Source organism: Tripterygium wilfordii, chromosome 11, assembly GCF_013401445.1.
Source record: "Tripterygium wilfordii isolate XIE 37 chromosome 11, ASM1340144v1, whole genome shotgun sequence".
Lineage (NCBI taxonomy): Eukaryota > Viridiplantae > Streptophyta > Magnoliopsida > Celastrales > Celastraceae > Tripterygium > Tripterygium wilfordii.
In genome coordinates, this window is record NC_052242.1 from 12792804 (window position 1) to 12810907 (window position 18104).

The 18104-nt window shown below is 37.5% G+C and overlaps 2 protein-coding genes across 2 annotated transcripts; both read right to left on the minus strand.

Moving 5' to 3' along the window:
* Positions 1-65: 65 nt before the first annotated feature.
* LOC120009481 (leishmanolysin-like peptidase) lies at positions 66-7779 on the minus strand. The gene is made up of 17 exons (XM_038860094.1): positions 7241-7779; positions 6332-6676; positions 6102-6242; positions 5845-5977; positions 5618-5731; positions 5453-5526; positions 5283-5357; positions 4742-4834; positions 4574-4634; positions 3929-4261; positions 3287-3413; positions 3097-3196; positions 2376-2445; positions 2144-2296; positions 1896-1991; positions 1162-1484; positions 66-655 (listed from the first exon to the last, which is right to left on the minus strand). The coding sequence occupies exons 1-17, from the start codon at positions 7322-7324 to the stop codon at positions 401-403; spliced, it is 2577 nt and encodes an 858-aa protein (XP_038716022.1). The 5' UTR covers positions 7325-7779; the 3' UTR covers positions 66-400.
* Positions 7780-16358: 8579 nt separating this feature from the next.
* LOC120008936 (calcium uniporter protein 4, mitochondrial-like) lies at positions 16359-18104 on the minus strand. The gene is made up of 2 exons (XM_038859324.1): positions 17334-18104; positions 16359-17225 (listed from the first exon to the last, which is right to left on the minus strand). The coding sequence occupies exons 1-2, from the start codon at positions 17913-17915 to the stop codon at positions 16731-16733; spliced, it is 1077 nt and encodes a 358-aa protein (XP_038715252.1). The 5' UTR covers positions 17916-18104; the 3' UTR covers positions 16359-16730.

Below are 18104 nucleotides of genomic sequence, written 5' to 3' on the forward strand. Positions count from 1 at the left end.
ACTGTTAAGAAGCATTGGCATTCATCCATGCATCCTACCATTCCTATAGTAGCAAGTCTTTCAAATATCTAACATCGATCAGGAAGAAGAGATTAACAATTAAGAAGAATACATTTACATAAGGATTTTTCTTAAGATGCATACGGTCGAACCTCGCTCTAATCACTCATATCAACAATTTTTTCTTTGATTTTCTTCTTTTTTTTCAAGTACACTTCAAATTTCTCTACAAGCGGGCTTTCTTCGAAAGCCAATTCCACCCAGCATTCTCGGGCTGAACACGCGCAAACCCTACATCTAGGGCACATACTTTACGTGCCACATCTTAATTTTCTACAATCAAGGCCTACAGAAATTACACGACAAAATTAAGGGGGCAGAAAAAAGTTAAAAAGAAAAACTAGAGCTGCCTATATTGTACAGATGTTCCTATGGTGGAATCATTGCCTGAGAATAAACTACGCCAGCGATTAAACCATGATAATTTTATCTCACCGGAGCCTGTGCATTGACCTTCGCCTTCCTCCTCACTGCTGAAAAGGGTTTGGTCTGAGCAGTCGAGCGAGGCTCCACAAGCTAAATTATACGATTGACATGCTGAATGGCATACTCGAAGCCTGTCATCGCCATCATTGTCACACTTCTGTATAGAGATCTGGTCATTGGGGCCAAAGCTATTAGTTAATCAAAATAATTGAAAACCAATATCACATACAAAAAATTTCACCATGTTCACTGCCAAGAATAAGCAAATACATTTAGAATAACCTATCGCTAGGACATTTAGTTTGACTAATGTTAAAGTTGAACGGAGAATAAACTATCATTGTGACACGCTGATCTATGCATGGGATGGGAAAACTTAATACTGGAGTTGGCTGGAGAAAAGACTCCATGCTTAACTAGAGGAACTTTAAATATGCCAACCAGATTAAGCAAGTGATTCTACCACAGTCACTCTCATGGAATCAGTAGCTCTTGCTCTGTTATTCTAAGTTGTTCAGTTAAATCCCATGTCTTAGCGTGAAATAAAAACGAAAAGTACAAATTTAAAGAAAGAAATAACCTTCTAATGAGTAGCATCCAAACAAGAGGAAGGAGTAAAGGTAAACAAACAAAAACGAAAAGTAAAGCTTTAGGAGACGAATGAGATTTACTTACCCAACAAGCCAGTCTTTTAGCAGCAGTGTCACAATAGTTGCTGCCACCAAGGATGTTAAATAATTTCTGAGCGCCCCCTGGGAACAAACGATGGTAGTTGGGCATGACAACAACTTCTTCTAGCTGCTGAAGTATACTTGGTTCACTAGGTGCACAGTGTTGCCCAGATATATCACGCTCCAACACATTTTTACAAATTGAAAGGCTAGAAATAAGCATGGAACTGTTTTGACATGTATAACCAGCATAGTCTGAGCATCGGAATTCGCAAACTCCATTGTCACAGACCCCTCCATGAAGACTGCATTGCTCGTCGCAAACAGCTGCATGTCATACAAGGATAATTTTCAGACATAGAAAAGAACAATGCAATATAATAATACATTTATTATAACACAAACTTCACAATAATAAAAAATTAAACAGTATCAATTTTCGCATGCTCATAAGGTCAACCCCAATATGTTTGGAAACAAGTCAGTGATGATGATATAATTATGATGGACATGACTTCACAGGAACCATAAAAGCAAAGGCCTATGAAGGCCAGTAATACTATAACGACTGACGCATCAAACAGACAATTATTATGGCCTTTTTTACATTCCTGTTAATCACCACATGATTGCATCATTATGAAAGTATAAATGAAGCTAAATGCCATCAAGAACCGAACTACGTCCAACTTAATACTTGTGGAAACTTTAGCGAATGATGCCAAGTCAATGCATTACCTGTCGAGCAATCAACGCCGGCATACCCATTACCACATTCACAAATCCCATTTGGAAGGCATTTTCCATGCCTGTTACAGTCTCCAGGGCAAGATCCTGCAGAAAAACATTATAACTCAGTTGATTTAACAAGGCATTTCCACATAAAATGCAGGGCAAACCTTTAAAATTGCACAAAATACAACAAACAAATGAATAAGTTACATCTGCATGCTAAAGATTAGTAAAATGAAGGATTAAGAGCTTACGTTTACTACAATCATATCCATGAAACCCTATAAAGCAATGACACCTTCCATTAACACAGTCCCCATTGAAATTACATGAGTTAAGGCATCGCCCAGACACAGAAACAGGGCTTGTGCTACAGAGTTCATGGTATGCAGGGCATATGAGTTCACCTGCAGTAAAAGGTATGTTGATAGTAAGAAGGTGAATTGGTTCTTACAGAATCATATCATCAGTAAACAGAATAATTACCATTAAATCCAGGGAACTGAACAGGCCCCCCAACTTCAGGACATACTTTCCAAATACCATCCACAGCAACCTGAACAAAGAATGACCAGGATCACATTGACTATAACTGTAGTAATATAAGAGGTGATTAACTAAAACTCAAAAATCACCATGGCCCATCTTATCTAATTCAGTAACTGAAAAGACCTCTAATTGCCCGTCCAATCAAATGCTGGCATCTAATATTCTAAATGCGAGATAAATTGCTCGATCCCAGTTAGAAGTAGGCAAAAACTTCTGATACTATAACCCTGCATTCATCTATAAAACAGGAATTGCCAATTATTTTCCAAGAGGCTAACTTCAAGATTTTGGATAATGAGGTATTTCTTGAGATTAATATCCTCTTATCAACCGAACAGGAGCACATTACAGGCTTTACTTAACACTACTACCACACAATCCTTTTATTAATTAACTCAACCTGCTTTTCATTATATTCGGGCTACACATCTTAACCTTGAAACCCTTGTCGTCATCATGACACGACATTGTTTGTTTGAAGCTTGCAAAGTTTTATATGTAGCATCATGCAAGCATATGTAGCATCATGGAAGCTAAAATGAAAGTTGATATAAAATTGGTGCCTCAAATGTGGGGCATCGACCATGCACATGAGATGAAAAAGAATTCTGCATATAAGGTACCAACCAACAGGGGGAAAAAAAAAACTCCAACCTACCTCCAATGCGTTATTTAAACATCGGTGCTGATAACAACCATTTCCTTGGGTCATAGAGCCGCGTACAAACCCAGTACGTACCAATGATGAGGCCATACACCTAAATTTGGTGGAAGAAAAAAATTTCGTTAGGATATTAGTTGAAGTCTTCTTTCACCAGGTCCTATAAAAAAGGTAAGACAAATCTTACCTGGAGTTGCTCCCACGAACTTCACCCAACATTCTGTCAGGTGCCCGTGCACTGTTAGTGTCCGTGCAAGACCCATCAGAGTAGGCAACAAAGTACGTACAATAATCAGCCAATGAGGATTGTCCCCCTGTGATGGAAGATATTAAAAGTCAACAGCATTCCAACTCAAGTTCCAAAACATAAGAATGATCATAACATGTTAATGTAGAAGCAACTACTGTTCACATAAAGACAACATTAGAGTATAAGATCAAGCTTATATGCATCGTAATAGGATCTACAGGTACATGCAAAGCAGTCTAGGAGAAAAAAATGGACAAATAATACATCCATCTACAAGAAGGCTTTTAAATCAATGCAAAAGCTCCAAAGGTGCCACTACCGACAGCCAACGATACAGCAAAAAACGATGTCTCATCTCAATTGAAAACAGATACCCAAAGAAGTATTAAAGCATGGTTTGTGATGATGAGATGTCAAAAAAATCAAGACTTAAGAGGCCTCGATCCGTAAAGAATTTCAATTTTAGATTAAAATTAACAAAATATTGGAACAGCATAAATAAGTATCAATGATTAGAGCATTTTCCATATCCCTACTATGTCCGACATGAGAACAAAAAATAACTACTCAAGAGCACACCTTTATTAGCCTGTGGGAAATAACGTGCCCACTGAGGGAGATCCCCACTGTAACTTACAATAGGGCAGTAACCCTCTGCCTCTCTGTTATATGTACAACCTGACAATTGGGTTGTGTTACAATGGTATGCCCCCTTCCATAGATTGCAAGGAGAGGTGACAAAGTCAGTTCCTTGGTTGCGACCCCAATCAAGATGGTCGGCCATGCTATAGTTTGCTTGGTACCATCCACTATCCTCCAACAAAGCCAAGGTCATTTTGGAAACTACTGATCGGGTATCCACTGACCCCGTCATGATCTCATTCATCAGAAGCCTTTTTTCCCAATGAGAACCTGTAGACAAGTACACAGATAAATGTTAACAGGTAACACTATCTCAAGCTCAACATTGCCCTAGTATAAATGAAAGGGAAAAAAATTACAGAAACCATTATATATCTTGCTTCTAAAAATTGAAAAAAGAAGAAGAAGAAGAAGAAAGAAATAGGATGGATCATTTCCACACATCTCTATATTTGCAAATGTTCATACCACTTCCAATGTAATAAATATCTCCATAACCAAATACCAATAAGTGCATGCAGGCCGCAAAAGAAAATCACAATAAAACAAAGAAAATCATTATAAAAAAAAAACACACAAAACCTGATGTGCCACGACCTCCACCATCTTCCAACTCTAAACCAGTAAAATTGTCCGCAAATGCCTGCCAGTAAAAACTCTTCAATCAATGAAATGTAACTTCAAAACTTTTATAACAGCCAGAGAATTCCCGGATCAATTCCCTGTTTAACAAATAAGAAAAAAAATCACCCCATAATGATGTCGAGAGTGCATAATGACACGGGGAAGGACCACGCGAGTAACCATCCGGCCAAGCTTTTCATCCATATCTTGTTCAGTCACCTGCAAACAGAGATGACAAATAGCAGCAAGGTTTAAAAAAAAAAAAACCCAACCTGGACGATATCCAAGGGATCAAATAAACAATGAGTTTGAGACATGAAGAATGCAATAGAATAAACTATTATAGCCAACAATCAACTTTATTATCACTGGAGATGTCATTATTGGTTTAAAAATCTCATTAGAAAATAGTTAGAGCACTGCAAGTTTGAATTACAAACCGAGTAGCTAATGCGGAGAAAATACATAGCCTAAATTTTTATTTAAAATATGTAATAACATATAGCTTAATCAGTGATGTAAAATTGACAATTGTAATGCTATTCATGTATCATCAGGATCAATGAGCTGTGGCATGCAATTAAAATGTAGTGGTTCAAAACCAATATCAATACACTATTCGCTATTTGTATTGCGATCGGATCACCCAATACAAGTCCATATTTACCTGACTACGCCTTCTTTTTCTCTCATCTCTAAAATGGGCAAAGGCATGGGGATCAAAACCAAGAACATGCATAACCTGGACGATATCAAAAGTGCCAAGTGTACAACTCAGTAAAAAGAAAATGTAGTTCACATACTAGTCCAAAGATAGCCATGTAACACTTGACAAACCTCATGAATGAGAGTAGCTGAAAGTAAAGTCTCTGCTTCAGCCGTCAAATGGCGAGGAGCAACATTAACATGTCCTGCATACGATCGGAACCATTGCTGCATAGTTTAGAATTCAATATTACACGGAATTAAGCCTAAGTATGCAGCTTAAATGTCTGTGATTACCAGCAATTGCCCGGCCCCATTGATCACGTTCACAGGCCACTGCCCAAGCAAGAGTGTTCCCTGTGGTAGGTCTTGTAGTCACCAACAGCACTAAATCTGCAGCAGTAATACCCTCTGGAGAGAATTTTGGATTAGAAGACTGTAATATGCAAAAAAATTGTAAATGGAAACCAGAATAGTTAAAAGAAATCGATCCATCAGAAGACACTCAGTAGCAATGGGGATACCTTCAACATATTCACGTGGAAGTTGCACACCTCCATCTTGACCACAAGCAGAATAGCCACTTAACCGCAGGTTCCCTTTAACCGGCTCAACAGCTAAAGCTCTCCGAAACCAGTCTGCTGTTTGCCCCAGAGCCTGCAATTCAACCCTCAATATCAGCTGCCAACTGCTCAAAAAAGAACTGGCCACGATACACCTAACACTCCTGAATTATAACGGCTTAATAACTAATAAGAGAGAAACATGCGTGAAACAAAACCTTGCGAAGGCGCTGTCTTTTATCTTCCCCAGATATATCATCTAGAGTGCAATTGTACCAGCAGTCACTAAGAATTGGAGGATCACCATGAGGATTGCAAGAAGGAACGCCAGGCACAGAAATTTGAGGAGGCTCTCCAAGCTGAAAAGATGAAAAGAAAAAGGCCACAAATTATGACCATTGCTCATTTATGCATCTGTCAATGCCTAGTTTTACATTGTAGCACCCACCTTTACAATATCACCGACTTTTCTACAATCTCTGTCAGGCGAATGGCCTACTGCATCATAATTTAAGTATATTCTGATAGGCTGCTTTACATCCTTTTGCTTCACTGGAATTTTAGGCACCCCAAGCAGTGCCCTTCCTTTTCGGTGAAGTGGTTCTGAAATAGACCTCTCATAAACTTGCGGGGTAACAGAATGCACCTTGTAACCAGGTCGCCTCCACTGTTCAACTATCTGATCATGGATGCATGAATGTGACACAATGTGTTCACTTCCCTTTTCAGGGACTTCCCACTGCGGAAAGTACTCTTGAATTCTTGCATTGCAGCACAACAATACCAGTGCAATCTGTGGAAGAGTAAATAAACACACGTTAATTAAATTAAAATTCCCAAAAACAACAAATTGCAGAAGCACTAGAACCACAAAAGGCCATTGCAGTACAAACAGAAACCGAAATTTAACCTAGAGATAGACTTGTAACAAGTTTCCCCTAAGAAAAGCAGCAGATCTGAACATTGCGATTCAGAGAACAGGGATAAAACCAGGAACCTCATACACAGGAGTCGAGTAAGCGCCGTAACTTCTACTCATATCATCTGGTCTAGAGTCCAGAACTTTTTCCAAAAAATAGAGTTTCTTAAGAAAATTAAAGCCCAGCTCATGAACTGTTTAAGGAAAGAAGCAAACCAAATTTCCAAAAGATGTGAACTTCCTAATCAACAGTTCGCAGACAAACCCTAACTGCCGTAAGTTCCAAGAGAAAGGAAAAAAATTGAAGGTAAAGAAGACTCCTTTTTTGTTGCAAATTATTAAGAACGAAACAAACAAACCAAAAAAAAGCTCACGAAAACCCTTAATTTCCCAAATTGAAGAGGAATTACAAAAACACAGCTATCCGAGAGAGCTCACCTCGAGAACAACTACAGCAAATCCGAAATCACTGCGGATCGTCCGAATGGCACATGAATTACGGCGCCGAAGTGTAACCTCCATGAAATGTCGAAATACTCTGACACTAACCCTTTCCTTTCCATCAAATCGCCGGCGATTCACCGATCGACTCCGAGATCGATAAAAACCGCAGGCCCATTAGCATTCGATTATCTAACTAATTCGCCCGAAAATGTAATGTACAGCTTAAGACACTAAACAGAGCATGAATGAGGAGTTCATAAAGCAGACTCCGCTTCGAATCAGCAGAAGGATCCACTTGCAGACAAACAAAACAAAGAGAGAGTATTTCTTAGGTTTCTCAGAACTATAGTTTTATAGACTGATTCAAAAAAAACGTGAAAGAAACCCTCAAATCTCAATGAACCATTCAAATTGACTGTAAATTGAAGGGTTTGGGTCTTTTTCTCTCTTTAATACAGGAGAACAGAAAATACAGTGACAGTGTGGAGAAGAAGAAGAAAGGATTGTGATGGAAAATCAAACAGATAGGTGGGGTGGGTGCAGCTGATAACATTTTGTTTATATTTTTGGAAGTTTGTTTTATTTAGAAAAATATTATTTCTGATAAAGTTATCGGGAAAGTAAAAAAATATCAGAACAGAAAATAAAAGTAACCTTCATGTTGAATAAAACTACGAAAATGCCATTTACATATGAAAAGTTGCTAAAAATAGTAAAAACATAATGAAATTAATAATTAAAAAATAATTACAAGAGGATCAGATAAGAAAAAATTTATATGAAAATATGAAGAATAACAGTACTCAAATAGAAACCCCAAGGAGGAGGCTGAGTTGGTCTTGGTATTTTATGTAAACCCTATGAATTATAAGTTCGAAACCTTTCGTCAACACTTTGGATCACATTCCTGACAAAATATCAACGATATACTTTGATCTCGAGGGCATTTATGTTAACTTCCAGAGGAGCTTCTGTTAACTTCTAAGAGCGTGGTTGTAGAATTATATTACCGTGAGACATGTTTAAAACAAACATTCTTCAGTGGACGAATAATATCCTTGACTGATTCCACCAAACAACCAAATAAACACAAACAATAATTATCAAAATTTAGAACCTAAATTAGGTATTTGAATCCGATTCCACCATAACGACTTCTTTTTTTCAAAACGATAAAGGAGAATTCGAACCCTAATTTTCAAAATAATACACATTATCCTTATCTTATAACTCCAACAAATGGGTCGAGTGTTCCACCATAATTGACTTAAGCATCGTAAATGACAAATAAGTCAATAAAAAGCAATATGTGGGTCAATCGATAAAACAAAACATTGGCTGGAGAAAATCATAATTCTTGTTTTATTATTTGATTTTTAATTAAATCAGAAAATTTATTTCGACTTCTGTGACTGGGTAGTGTATGGTGATGTTTAATATTGAATTCAACTCCAAATTGGTAGGTCTGCAGTCTGCAACTGTCATAACTAATAAATAATCATCTGCTGCAGCTGCATAAGAAACTGTTTTATCATACAGAAATTTGTCTCAAGAATTTCTGTTTTGACAATAAAAATTGATGTTATATTTGAATTTTTTTTAAAAAAATGACATTTGAACACATTATTGCTGGATAGCAGAGTCAAGTGACTGAACATAAAGCTTGTTGGTCCTACAATGATGAAGAGTATGTTCTTCATGAGTCATGTTTGTTTATAGCAATTGGTTCCACTGTGCAATCATACCTTATTTAAAATTCCTCGGGCTCCGTTTGATAGAGTATTTCAAATAAGATATGCACCACGTCTCGTGATTGAATATGTCTCGAAAACCCTTCAAATGTATAACAATTTGATAATTGATTGCTTCTGATTTATAATGAATTACATAATGTCCTTATATTTAATTTGTTACAGTATTTTAAACAACTTATATGTTACTGAACCAAACGAACCATAGTATAAAATTAAAAAAAATGGATTTAAATACTGGTAATGTTCAGTTCAAGCCTCCACCATTTGAAATCCACTTAATTTAAGCTATAATAAGAGGGATTAAGTCTTGCCCGGTGAAAATGTAACCCGTACGCTTATATTTTGGGTTAATTTCAAAACCAGCCCTTATAGTTTTAAAATTCACAAAAAAAAAAAATTCCTGTAAAATTTTATCTCATTGCAACCATATCCCTTGTAATTTCAAAATATGAACATCTTTTTTGCCGAGAACAACTCAACAAACATGCCATTTGCACAGTCCACTAAGCCCAAACTCGAGTCGGGTTAGGCACGCACAAACTTGGCTACGCCAGCTTAGAATCGATCTCCCGACCTCGGACGAGATTCTTTATGCATTGAGTTCAGAGAGATAACCAACTAAGTTAACGTCAAGTAGTTTCAAATATTAAACACCTAATTAGTTTGAAAGTGACTTTCTCACGAAACACCTAATTACTTTGAAAGTGATGAAATAAAGTATTTAAAAAAAAGTAAATCAAAAAATTAAAAAAAGCAATATGACAATTTTTCCAACAAGTGAGGCTTGATTTGTAAATATGAACATTGAATAAAATGACATATATAAGATGTTATTTTTTCTTTCTTATTATATTTCCCCTTGTTGTGACCTTACGTGCAATGCAACTTTTCTTCCGAAAAATACCTATTTGGATGATGTAAGGGAAGGGAAGGAAGAAATCCAACAAAAGCAAAAGAGTTTCTATAATGGACATTGTTCAAAAATATAGATATATATGTATATACACTTTAAAGAAGTAGTTAAAGTTTGGTATATGTAATACATCTAACTTAGATTCCAAGTTTCAATTTTTTCTCTTCCTGTTTCAACCTTCCCTACATAATCCCATTTAAAAAAAAAATCCAGAATTCACATCAAAGATGGTCAAACCTGCTAGATTATTCAAAATGTTAGTTTGACATACAACTCATCTACTTCACTAAACAAAGTTTTGTGTTGTATTTTTATATATGGTAATGGTTGATCAACCAAACCTTATATGCTTATAATTTTGGTGCGATTTCTAAGTATGAGCTCACTTCTAACCACTTGAGCCATATTTTAAAAGATAAATTGCGTGGGTCTTATCCAGATTAGACAATACGTACCTTGAGCGAATTGGGTCAAGCCTCTCTCTTATTCTTCTTCTTTTTCTCCTTACTTGCTCTTTTCACATCTCTCAAATCCTTCAAATTATAACATGGTATCATAGCTTAGACTCGATTATAAAAAAAAAAACAAATATCCACTCATCTGGATCACTTGTTAGGCCTTTCGTATGTCTTTATGAATAAACCAACCACAATGTGAGGAGTATCTCAACAAAGATCTTAACTGATCATATAATCCGCTTGCGAGGACATTGTACAAGGCTTGTTAATTTGAATTGATATATTGAGCATTACAGACAAGTTTTTTATCAGCCAAACTAATTAACCTAAGTTTGTCCTATCTTCTTATTCCTTTGATAAAAAATTTATGTATAATCACAATTGTCTTGCTTGACAAAGATCCATACCCACACTTTTTTTTTTGGGTTTGAGATAACCTAATGCACAAAAAAAAAATGTTTGAGAACCTAATCCGTTGACTTTTCTTCATTATTCCTAATCCATTGTATACATATATATATATATATACATAAATATATTATGTGTATGTTGTTAATTTATTTAATACAATGTATAGCCCCCACTTTTGTTATGTTTTATTACAATCATTGGATTTTAAGTTCACAAAGTTGGTTTATACTTTTGATTCAAGAGTTTCTGTCTATATATATATATATTATGTATGTATTGGCGCTTTCTCGAAAGAGGTTGGGTGAGATAGATTTGAACTAATATCTTCTGTTGCTTTTTTCATGTTAATAATGTAAAGTTGGTGGGTAAGAAAGTTCGTTCATCCATGCCAATAAAGTCGCATATGGAGTTTGGACCTTTCAATATCGAGGATAGCCAATAAAGTTGTGATCCCTTAGAACTACTTTTTAAACTTTATATTTTATTAGTAAGTTGTTGGGTTGGATCACATCATTTGCTAATATTGGTATAAATACCATTTAGTTGTTAATCTAATTACACAAAAAGTTTGTCTATAATATGTTGGGTCACATTGGCCTTTCGCAATCTATCATTTCTTGATAATTAAGCAATACTTCCCAAAGAGGCCATGAAATTGTTTTCAAAAAAAAATGTGAATTTAATTTAAGTCGCAATCTATCATTTCTTGATAATTAAGCAATACTTCCCAAAGAGGCCATGAAATTATTTTCAAAAAAAATGTGAATTTAATTAAGTAATTGATGCTTGATAGGGAAACAAAATTAGAGCTTAATCACCATTAATATTAATGACAAATCCATATAAACTAACAAACATTTTGAGCTATATATATTATGGATTTGGGACTCACAAATCGTCAAAATTTGAGTCTCTCAAATTAATCCGCACCATTCAATTAATCCAAAGGCTATATATCAACCACGTAGATCACCAATATTAGGGTTATCTCCCAATTACAGTTTCAAATTTCAAACCTGTACAACGTTTTTCTCTTCTTCTCTACTCCATGTCTTGCCATTGTAGAGGCTACGTACGTGGCTGATTAAATGTCTTTGGATTAATTGAAGAGTGGAGATTGGGGTAATTTGTAACTCTCAAATTTTGACGAATTTGAGAGTCCAAATCCATATTAATTGTATATGGTATTACATGACAAAACTGAAACTTCCAAAGGACAAAAAGATAATCCTATCCTCAAAATAGAGTTCTGTTTCATCGGTAAGAAAATCATGATGGGTACTAGCTCTCTATATATTTTACATGGATGGGCGATACAATACCTGGACTACATTTCATATTTGGAAAGACACAATGCCATTAGACGCGTGACTAATCAACTTTATCACTTTGTAGGGTTTCTATATATCTTAGTAGCTAGGATGTGCGATCATCTCCATGTATAGAGCTTCAATGTGGCACATGCAATTGCATGCATGCTCTGATCACCTTCCAAATTCGATTAAGTCTTGATTGGCGTCATTTCAAAAGTCATATATGTGTGAGTACCCAGACACACAATGAAACAAAGTTTGGTGATATCACAATTTAAGTTTATATTTGGAGGCAAGTTTAAACCCTTTTTTTTTTTAGGTATGTTAAAGTTTCACATCGAAAGATGTGGGTACTAAGGCCTTTTTTAACCACCAACAAGGCATTTTCCTAGACTTGAGTGAGTTGGGTCTAGCCCACTTATTTGGACCTAAGAAGAAACAAAGTCGTGCGGGCTCGATGTATCCACGGGAATAAGACAACCCAAAGCGGATAATATCGTTGGTGTGTATGGGGGTGTGGATTTACAACATGGTATCGAAGCAATTCGATCCAGTTGGATATGACCTCTACTCCACTTGTTGAGTCTGGCATAACCCAACCCACAAGTGCGGGGAAATGTTAAAGTCCCACATCGAAAGATGTGGGCACTAATGCCTTGTTTGTAAGGACAAACCCACCCTTAACCACCAACAAGGCTTTTCCCTAGGTTTGAGTGAGTTGGGTCTATCCCACTTATTTGGTCTAAGGAGAAACAAAGCCGTGCGGACCCGATGTATCCACGGGAATCGGACAACCCAAAACGGACAATATTGTTAGTGTGGATTTACAACAAGGTAAGTGGGAGTAAGGGTTCGAACTTGAGTACCCACCAATTCAAATATATATCTTAATTCTTAATCACCTCGCCTGAGGAGTTGTTGGCGGCAAATTTAAACCCATGAAACTTTTGGGTTGATTTGGGGTAATTAAATTGAATACTTGCTTGATTTGCTTACATAATAGGAAGAAAATTTATAAAAGAAAATAGTAGCTTAGTTGAGGTGGGAAATTAATTCAATCATAATATCTCAGATCTAAATCCGCGAGGTCAGAACACAGGGGTTGTTGCCCTGTCGGTGGTTGAAGCTGCAGGCAACATTAGATGAACATAATAAGACCTTGCTCAGTTGCTCTTGCTGAATATATTTTAATTTCTTAGGACAATTTTTTTAAATCGAACGCTATATATGTATATATACAATAAATTTTTTTTTATTTAATTCCGTCAACTTGTCCTCCCTCCGTCACTAGGCTGTATTTTCTTGTTCTACGAAGTCCTCGAATGCTTCATAGTTTTTTGCAAAACACACATTTCCCGTGTCGTTATGTTTAAGAATATTTTGGAGGACGGATTTTGTCTTCATCAGCCTCGACATCTCATTCATTGTTCTTGGGACCATGGACGCCACGGACAACTAGTAAAGGGGCTTTGAGTTAGACCCAACATGGGCTTTGAGGCCTTTCCTTGCATGATTAGCCCATAACCAAAGCCCAACTTCCAGCCGAAGATAACCCAATAGAACATTGTGAAGTAGAGTAAATAATTGTATCTACATCATTGTTTAGCTAACAATGGTGTACAATAATTTTATTTTATTTTACATGTTTCAAGGAAAAACGAACAAAAAAACATGTGCATGGTTAAAATGTAATGACCATTACTTATTTGAAAATATAAATGTACTATGTGTAGACCTAAAGATCTGCAATAAATGAAATGTGGATTGAGACCTTCGACAATACTACAAGATCACACTAAAGTAGATCGGGAAGGTTGGACACCGATGTGATGCCGGTCGGGAAAGCTCTGACAATCAATTCAAAAACCGATAGGGTAATTTGTAATGAGAGAAGTGAATATCTTTTAGAGAGAAAGAGAGACCTCGAGTAGTTGAGAGGGTTAATGAGGATGGGACCTAATGTATTATAGGCTTGTGTGTCTCGTGATTGGCACATATCGACCATACTAGTGGGCCTTGGTCTTTCATTGGGCTCGAGGACCCTTAAGGGAGCTTCCTGTTAGCATGGACTTTGAGGCTTTTAGGAGTATGTGGGCCTTTTATAGGCCTGCTAGAGTTGGCTCTCATGGGCTTTATTATAGATTGAAGTTCTTGTGGGCTTCGTTGTGGGCTTCGTTGTAGATTTCTAAAGCTCTTGTGGCCCTTTTGGTCATAGCTCAATACTTTCATGGGTCTTTTCTGAGCTGGGCTTAGACTCTCGTGCGTCTAGTTGTCAATTTACTTGGGTCTATCGGGCTCGACTAAAACACTCATGAATCTAGCATTATCAATCAGATTTTGGGCCATGAGCCTGCTTGACTAAGACTCTCGTGGGCCTAATATTGTCGATTGAGGCACTCGTGGGCCTGTGTTATTTGGACGATTTTTGACCCATACACTATGAAATCATTATCTTACCGTTCTTGAGAATTTACGAAAAGGACATTGTTGTTATGTGATACGTAATCCAATTTTAAAATAGTGTTAAAACTTGTCTCCCACATCGGTTAAGTATAAGTCACCAAGTAAATATTTAATCCATCTCAACTAAGAGGGCATTTTTAAGAATAAAACCGTGCAGCTATTAAGTCCAGAGCGAACAATACCCCTTCGAATTATTTGGGTTCGATTTGTGCAGTGTTCTCACGAGTGTCCGATTTATAAGAAATAGTGTAAATGGTGGTCAAGATTATCAAAACACACACTTGCTTTCATCTCACAATATTACACAACAATTGGTAAATATGTAGTCATGTCAGGCAAAATCGAAGCCAACGTCTTTCCCTAATAGTGAAAAACATTAACACAACCGTAATAAAATCTGACAATTTTGGTTCCACGTTAATGCATCTGCTATTGTTAAGATAAGGAGGAACAACATCATCGGGTATATACATTAGCCAAACGCCATGAATGGTGAAGTATTTTAGGATGGGTTTAGGGTTTAAACGGTCAACGAAACCCAACCCTTCAGATATAGCGTATCGGGCCACTATTTAATATTTGATGGGTCGATAGTGGGCTGGCCCAGCCCACTTTACATCTCTAGGTAAAGACCCTGTATTCAGCTTTCGGCTAGAGGTATGACTATCGGTGTGAAAATGCGCGTCATGACATCCCCGATCACAATTTTCTTGCCATCTCTCAACAAGAGCTCACGCCCAAACTTGTACATCACCGACGGTTTATTATGGTACCAAATACAGCATATTGTACATTGAAATTTTATTTTTTTTTCTATTTTCATGGACATGGCCAACACATAGCTTTATTTATTTTCTTGTTTCTATAAAAAAAATCCTCGAATGCATCATTGGTTTGTAGTCATATGGGTTGAATTTAGTGTGAGATTCTTGTCTTGTTGGATGAATTAACTTGGTTCTTGTAATTCCAGTCACCATACAGCTATTACTGTCCCCCTTTTTGAAATGAATCACATTGTCAATGGAATGCATATTTATTACGTTGAAATGAAAATATAAATTTAGATTAAATGAAAGAAATAAAAGCAAACCCAGACAAGCAAATTAAGATAACAGTTTTCGTGAACAAATAAGCGTTTCTTATTTGTGGGTTAGATTTGATAGATATGAGGTCAACTTAGTTTTGACCATCTGTTTAGGATTATCACACTCCACCCCACCCCAAACCTTCAACGATAGACTTGCAAACCCGTCCTCCCTACCCTACAATGTCGCTGAGCAGGCCATCTCCGCCCTATCACAATGGTGAGTTTTTAAGGTTTATTTGTTTTTGGATCTGTGAGCTTGCATCAGTTTAGGGACGATCAGATTCTTAATTTACTAAAGTTGAATTAGTTTAGGGTTTAAGGGTTTTGTTAATTCCATCATTACACATTGACAAATCACTTCGAGCTGAAGCAAAAGATGAGCATCATGAAGCTGAGGCAAATAATGAAAAGATGAGTATCACGAAGCTGAGACAATTAATGAAAACAACTCTAACTTTCATTATAAATATGGGGTGTAAATATAATGGGATGTGATTTGAAGATAGTGTGGTGCAAATAAAACTCACCGGATTTGACCCCTTTTCAAGTTTGGGGAGAAATTAATTGGGCCGCACTTGTTTACTATGATCAACAAGTACCGATGCCCAGACTCGAGCGCAAACTCAACTTGCACTAGTAGTCATTGGCCAACAAGGACACCCTGCCTGCCGAAGGTCACGGATTCAAATCTGTAATGTAAACTTTTACAAATTTACCACCGAAAAGACCAATACACTAAAATACCAAGTTAACAACTACTATATTGTTTGCAAGGAACAACCAACTATGGGCCTGGGAGCAAAGATAAGACCCCCAGCCCACAACTGTTGAAAACATCGAGTATGCGGTTCTAAGCCTAAAATCCAAATTTACAAGCTATGGCCCAACACCCTTTAAAGTGAGGCCAGACATGACACAACAAATTATGGGCTTGATTAAAAAGACCGGTGGCCCAAAAAAGTTTGCATCCCTTCATCATCTAGTTAGAAGGAAAGGAAATCAGTCGTTCATAACGCTTGTCGTCATCATCAAAAATCTATCTCCACGGCTTTTCTTTCTGTCATTCACTATACTAAAAACTATAACTAGCATGTTTTCAACGATGGAAACCCACTTCCTCCATGGTTGTCGGATTTAAACTGCTGTGAGCTTCCCAAGCCATGGCGACTTTTAGGGTTGAAGAGTTTCACAAGCTCATTATACTTCTCAATATCAAAGTTGTGGGTCTTAAATAGCTTCTTCTGCTTGGCCTCAAAACGACGCCGGAAGAAGCCTTCAAATGTGGGCTCCGTTGAGGTCTTGAGGAAGAAAAGGTATCCAATGCCAAAGTGAAGGGAAGTGGCGAAGAAGCAAATGGGCTCCATGACGTCCCAACTTAGTTCCCAGAAAGTAAGCCTCATCGCTGCCATTAATTGGGCCGTCAAAAAGCCCAGCCCACAATACAGCTCACCTCTGACAAGAGCCCGGGCCTTTTTGTCTATCAAGGCCTTTTGGTTCTCCATTTGTTCAAGTTGTTTTCTTCTAGGGTCATTTTGGGAAACAAACGATTGGGAAATCACGCGTTCCATTGATTGCGCAATCTGTAATTAATAGTCCAAATTAGCATTTAATTCATTACCACGTCATTGACGACAAGGGTGATTATGTAATTTAGCGTCTCCATGACCGGAAATATTAATTTAATTTACCTGCTCAGGACGGAGAAACACCGAGTTGCCTAAAACGATGACGTTTCCGGACTGATCTAACATCTTGGCAAAATCAACGCCTTGATCTTCGTTGCCGCAATCGTTCACACAGATCTGAACGAAATCGGAGTACGAGATCGTGCTCTCCGGTATCTCTCTAAGCTTCGCTTTAAGCTTCTCAACTTGCGCCAGCCTCATCAGCTTTCTCGCGTCCTGGACTGATAAACCGAACGGAGAATCTCCGATTACTGGCACCGGAGGCGGCAAGTCGTCGATCCGCAGCCGATCCCCCGTAATGTTTACGCCTTTGAGGCTCTCTCTTAGTTTATCCCTTAGTGGCAGGGTGAGGAAGTCCGGGAGCTTCGTCACCGACTGACGGTGGAAGAACCGCCGAAAAAAGCCTTTCTCGCCTGATTCCGGCGATGACATATATTCCCGGTGAGAGTTTGATTTTGCGGCATTCGGGGGTACCGTAAATTTCTCCGAGTACGGAGAGGGACTGAATGGCGAATGTTCTAGAGTCGGAGTTATAACTCTGCAACTGACATGAAGTCGCTTCAGCATAATTTTCCGAAGCGCCATTTATGAGAGAGAGTGAGATAGAAAGAGTTTATTTTAGAAAGAGAAACGGAGCTCCGATGATTCGGCTTTCAGTGACCCGAGCAACATACGTGGGTGGCGGGGGTATATATAGGGTCCGAATGTGTAGGAAAGAATCTGTATTTACCGTGAGAATCCTTGATTGGAAGGCTTGTTTGGCTAATTGGCTCG

Coding starts and splice junctions, on each gene's coding strand:
- LOC120009481 (XM_038860094.1), bottom strand. CDS start 7,324: ATGGAGGTTACACTTCGGCGCCGTAATTCATGTGCCATTCGGACGATC. Junction 5,732..5,844: donor TCCACGTGAATATGTTGAAG/GTATCCCCATTG, acceptor AATTCTCTCCAG/AGGGTATTACTGCTGCAGAT. Junction 3,414..3,928: donor TTTCCCACAGGCTAATAAAG/GTGTGCTCTTGA, acceptor CTTCCATCACAG/GGGGACAATCCTCATTGGCT.
- LOC120008936 (XM_038859324.1), bottom strand. CDS start 17,915: ATGGCGCTTCGGAAAATTATGCTGAAGCGACTTCATGTCAGTTGCAGA. Junction 17,226..17,333: donor TGTTTCTCCGTCCTGAGCAG/GTAAATTAAATT, acceptor TATTAATTACAG/ATTGCGCAATCAATGGAACG.